Source organism: Ctenocephalides felis, unplaced genomic scaffold, assembly GCF_003426905.1.
Source record: "Ctenocephalides felis isolate EL2017-DRISC unplaced genomic scaffold, ASM342690v1 CF-g0.4_SCAFFOLD_00845, whole genome shotgun sequence".
Taxonomy (NCBI): Eukaryota; Metazoa; Arthropoda; class Insecta; order Siphonaptera; family Pulicidae; genus Ctenocephalides; species Ctenocephalides felis.
The window spans coordinates 61,202,043-61,208,189 of record NW_020536999.1 but is presented as its reverse complement, the minus strand read 5'-3'; the positions used below and the strand labels follow the sequence as shown (position 1 = coordinate 61,208,189).

Sequence of the window (6,147 nt, the reverse complement as noted above, 5' to 3'; positions counted from 1 at the left end):
TCAAGCACTCCTTCGACTAAAATAGTAAAATTTTAAACAAAGACACTAAGACCTGTATGTTATGCTTACCATTGAACAATAAATGTTTTTCGATAATTTATCCCATCATATGCAAAACTCTTTTGAAATCATAATTTCTGCTCATTATTTTTGTTACCGTCTTCGGAGTTCTAACCTGATATTTGTAAAACGATTATTTAGTCGTTTAATTTTTTTTTTATAATTCCAGATGTGTTTCCTATTCATTGGCAGTGACTTCTTGCTTCTCCCATTTGGTCTTGTGTGGATCCAAACCAAATCCGGATTCGTAATTGCCTTTGGAGATAAAGAGTTGCTTGAAATGAGGGATGCAATACAGAACTCCATGATTGTGGGTGTAAGTGTCCATTCTGAAGAAATATAATAATTACTATTTGCGATAGTGTACTATTAATTTTTATACAAGTTATGATAGGTTGGTCTGGTATCCATAGTGTTACGCTAAAAATACGGCCCAGCCAAAGGCCATTAACAATTCTTTTGGGAATTTCTACTTAACAGAAAAGTCACGTTTCATTTGCAACTAATGTTTGTTACATATAACAAAATATTGTTATTGATGAATTTATTTGTTTTTTATTCACTACTTTTCTTACAACAGTCCAGCTATGAACATTTAGCAAATTTGTTAATATTTTATTGATGTGCCAATTCGAATGACAATGAAATGAATTCATAAAATCCAGCACTTAACAATCTCATTGGAATCGGATTTTACTAGATTTAAATCAAATCGTATGAAGCCGGTCGCTTGTCATCCGATTTAATATTCAAATGAAAAGATTACTGAAAGTTTTTGAAAAACGAAATTTTGTATTGGTTTATTAGACAAAAAGATAAAAAAGCTTTTATTATATATTAATACTTAATTTTAAAGTTCATATATTAATTTAACGAACCAAAATTTTAGTTTTATCATAGTGGGTCATCGACACATAACGCATGAGCCCAAAGGGAACAAATCACATATCCTCACCAATCTTCGCCGGGCTCAGAATGTGAAAAGAGGCAAAAAGTCATTGATTTCTTAAAACTTTTAGACTAAAATTCCCTCTTGATAAATATTTCTTTGAGCTATACTATTTATTCCATTTCAATTTCAAGGATGCATTTCAATGACAAGTAATTTTCTAGATTCCAGTTTACATAACTTTGATGTAATTGTTAATAACAGTGTATTATATTTATATATATATATATATATATATATTATATATTTATATTTATATAAGTCAATAAAATTTTATAATAATTTAGTTATATGTAATTTCTCTGAATGAGAAATTTGTTTTCGATATAATATCCGATCTGCCAATTTTATTTTCTCTACGTATTAAGTCACAAATATTATGACCCTACGACAAATAGTTTAATTATAAAAATTCAAAGTTCGAAATTTGTGTCAAAAGTCGCTTTGATGATGTGATGAGTCAAAGTTTAACTTTCGTCGAAGTTTTGTCAGAAGAGGCTGAATCGATTATACAAATTCAAAAGATATCAATAGAAAGTGTTGAACATATCGTTCACGAATATTTGAATGGGTGCCGCGCAAACTCACATTTGACCAAAAGCATAACGAGTTGATGATTTGTAAGAGTATTTGGAGCTGTTCAATCAAAGTAAAACTGAGTTTTTGCATCAATATGTTACCATGGTTATGACCTGCCTTCACCATTACACTCCGGAGTCAAATAGAAAGCCAACCAAGTGGACTAAAAACGATGACGAAAAAAAATGCAAACAATCAGCTGGCAAGGTTATGGCGTCAGTTTTTTGAGATTCGCAAGTAATGATCTTCATGAACTATCTTGAGAAAGATCAGATCATCAACAGTGACTAATGTATAACGTTATTAGAGCATTTGAAGTTAGAAATCGGAAAAACGGCCCCATTTGAAAATAAACCGTGCTGCTTAATCAGGGCAAAGTCGCAAATCCGTAAAAATAGTAGCAAAAAAACATGAATTGGGCTCCGAATTGCTTACCCACTTTTCCCCACTCGTATCTGAAAAGAATGCTCGCTCTGAATTTTTTTTTTGCCAAATGATGAGATGATAGCCGTATTTTGTTGCAAAGTACAAATCGAACTACAAAAATGGTTTCGAAAAGTTCGAAGTTCGACATAAACGGTATATCGTCTTCGAAGAAAACTATGTTGAATAAAAATTGTCAAAAAAAGGATTTCTCTTAGTTATCTTACAGACTTATTGAGTGAAGTGACAGCAATACTAAGAGTCATTAGTACAAATTTTTTTAGCCTTACAGGAAAAACGTTATTCAAAAGGTTGAGTAGCTCTGGTCGCTTTTGAATATAGAGAAGTTATAACAACAAATTTAGTTGCGATAAGATCTGTAAGCTTATATTTGCCCTTATTTAAGGTTGATTCAAATCAGAATTGTTTCATTCAAATTTGAAAATTTTAGAGTCACATCACTAACATATCACTAACATATAAACATATTATGATTTTTTCCTATATAATTACACACCTGATAAAATATAATTGATAGAACTTTATGTTTGTAATGTATTAAGCAGCTTTTGAACTTTTTTCATATCAATTATAATTTTTATCAGTCAATTTAAAAAAACAGTAGTATGACCAATAAATAGGGAAAAAAAGTTTGTGGAAATTTTGCCTCATTTGATAAAACTAATGCTCGGACAAAATGTATCTTTTTCATTACTTTATTATTGTTCTAAATTGTGTTTTAATAATTCAAAAAATGTATTAATTATGTTTTAATATTAAATATAATTCACTTACCTCAATACGGCGTTGCAGTGGACGCATCTGAAGCATTGCTTGTGATAGATTTTGCTGTTGCAATCAATTTTCTCCAGGGGATACACTTTCTTCTCACAAATAGCACAGTATTCGGCACAATTCGTCTGAATCTCCTATTTAATCATCACAAACATAATATTAAATATATAACAAACCACTTTTGTTTCCCATCACCACATACAATTTCATAGATAGTTCAGAAAAAACTACTCCAGTGCTATATCCATTACAATGCGATTTCAATCAATATCATTTTAACATAGAGAAATAAAAGTTAAAAGATTATTATAAATTTATAATTAGATCCATTATAAATAAGATAGATTACAGCTATTTATTTCAAATCTGAACTTTCAGGAACAAAATTTAAGAAAATGATGGATACATTTGGCAGACAAGTCGAATTTATCGAAACTAACGATAAGCAAAAACTTGCAAAACTTAGCAGACATTCAGTTAGTTATTTTAAAACTAATTGAGACAGTATATAGTATACAATTTTTTTATAGACTGATAGAACTTGCTGATAGATCGCTTTCGCTGAATTCATCATTTCATTCATATTTAGCAGAAATTTGCAATAGCATAATATCTAATTTTAAAATCATTGAATAGATACACATTTTATTGATAAATATCTATACAATAATATAATATAAACAAATTATAAACAATTATATCATCTTTGAGGGATTAACGAAACAACATATAAATATATCTATATGCACATCCATATATATGTATATATATATATATATATATATATATATATATATATATATATTATATTATACAAGAGTACAAATCATATAATGAACAATAATCCACAATGACCACAATAATATATTTATATCTTAATATTAATTTTTGAATCAATAAAAATCCATTACAATATTTATTATATAAACGTTTCTTGTTTCTTGTTTTCATCACTGTACTTCGTCTAAATCGATTTTATTTAACAGTTCAAAAGCGAATATAAGCATGATATTTATAAAAAAGTACCATTTATTAATGCACAAATATTTCTGCAACTTATAATCGCTTTTCACAAACCTGTAATAAATCTTTTTCAATTTTTCACCACAGTTTTTTCACAGTCCCAGAAATACACATATAAAAATGTTGCTCATATAAAGCAAATACAACATTTTGGTGCCATATTTATTTTTTTAAATAAACACTTACCTAACGATTTTTTTATTGGAACACATCCAAATAGTTTACGGTGTATTTATATATAATAAATTGGTGTACATCTTGATTGTTTATTTATTAGTTTGGCCGATTGAACTTATTTAAGATAGAATTGACAATAGTTTGGTGAATAATTTAGTCTTGAAGTGGTGCACAGCAAGATGCTTTTTAAAATCTAGACTTACTTATTATAGGAGTTATTGACCAATCAAAGGAGTAGGGGATCACTTGTTCAAACTCTAAAAATTTGTTAATATTGTTTTGGATTAAATTCACAAATAATCTCAAAAATCTTATTTAACCAATGAGGCTGATGTGAATGGCCTTACTCCTTTGAAACCATTAGCCCAATTTTAATTTTCCACCAATATTTATTTCCAAATTTTAGACATCAGACCGAGATATAGTTATGTAAAAAGATTTTGCTTGAATTTAAACCAATTATGGTAAAACAAATTGAACTTTATTCAATTGCATGATGAATATCAATTAAAAAGTCAACAACCACCTGATATATGTAAAATATCAGAACAATCGAAACGTGAGACAATTGGAGAAATGGATTAGTTGCTTTTTGGTTATCAAATGATAGTTACTAAAAACAAAAAAAGCATATCATCAAAATAGTTATGGAATAAACACAGTACAATTTTGTATAATTCTCAATCACCTGATGGATGTATATTGAAATTTAACATCTCAGAAATTATTATCATCAACGAAAACACTTGCCCAGCCTTAAGACATAATCTAATGATATAACATGACATAATAAAGATATGGTTGTGGTGTGGTTCTATTAGAAACTGTTCAACCCTTGGTGTTAATTTTTGTTAGCATCCTTATTGGGCTAATCGGTTCGAGGATTGATTACATCATGTGGAAATATTGTTAAAATTCGAACTGATAAAAAATTCAATTCCAATATCATTTAGTTTCAAAACTTACTAATTTCATAAAGTTGTTGATCCGTCTTCAACGATATCAAAGTAAACTGGAGATATGAAGTCAAAAATGCTGTCTAAAATCTAGACATTTCATGATATGAGAAACGATGAAACAATAGTTCTACAGATCCTGGAAAAAATATCTCCATTTATTGTGCAGATACAAATTCAAAATTTATATCTCAAAGACCAACAAACGATGCAATCAATCCCATATATATATATATAAATAATTTGCAAGTGATGTATAAAATTGTAAAAGTTGCATTGATACACATAGTCCACAAGTAAAACCACACATTTTTCTCAGTAATCAACATTTGTCATTGATGGACAACATGACCTTGACCTTTTGTCAACTTTTTGGTCTGACATCACGATTACTTCTTAGATGGAATTATTACCATTATAATACGTTTTCTTACATTGCATCAAACGGACTATATGTTGTCTTAAATAAGTTTTGTGTTATTCTATATGACCAGTAGAAAAATATAATAGAAATCGAAACTAAAAATATCAGTAAGAACAATTATCTATAAACGTCCATTATCTAGAAACCTCAAAAATATTATAGACAAACTGAAGTCAAACCTTCATATCAAATTTGATCGATTCCATATTGACAACGAGTCAAATCAAAAGATTACTTTGTTGTATTGAGACAACTGAATTTGGATGATATTTAAGTTAGGATATTATTTTACAATTGAAAAAAAAGGCATTCAGTGAGCTTAAAATTTATTCCGTTTGATCTTAAAAAACACCCAATAAATTTGATTGTTATAAGGTTTAGTGAATTGCCGTAATCTTCTCATGAAAATCAAAAGAGAGGAAAAATAAATAGGCACATCTTTGTTGGGTTTAATATAATACGGTTAATATTACTATAGATTACACACAATGGTATGCAAACAATAAACATTTCATTGCCAAAATTTATTCCTAAACACAAGAATACTTATAAAAATTTTAGTATAATTTTAAAGAAAAGAGAAGTTAATAGACTTACGTCTAAAAAGAAAAAGTTATTCCAATAAATATTAGGTATTAAAATGTGTACCCGACAAATTTGATTATCAAAATTTCTAGTGAGTTGTCGCAATCTTTTCACGACAACCAAAAGAGAAAAAATTGTCAGATCCTTTATGGATAGAAAATAATGCGTATATCGTA

At 28.4% G+C, this 6,147-nt stretch overlaps 1 protein-coding gene across 2 annotated transcripts in view; it reads right to left on the bottom strand.

Moving 5' to 3' along the window:
• The window catches only part of LOC113364080 (LIM domain and actin-binding protein 1-like), a 56,054-nt gene continuing 49,907 nt past the window's right edge, over positions 1-6,147 (bottom strand). The window contains exons 8-9 of one of the 2 annotated variants that reach the window (XM_026606539.1): positions 2,807-2,940; positions 1-389 (exon numbers count right to left, since the gene is read on the bottom strand). In XM_026606539.1, coding sequence (XP_026462324.1) covers positions 239-389; positions 2,807-2,940 — 285 coding nt within the window. In that variant the 3' untranslated portion in view covers positions 1-238. The remainder of the gene's footprint in view (positions 390-2,806; positions 2,941-6,147) is intronic. The other variant, XM_026606540.1, reaches the window with a different exon arrangement.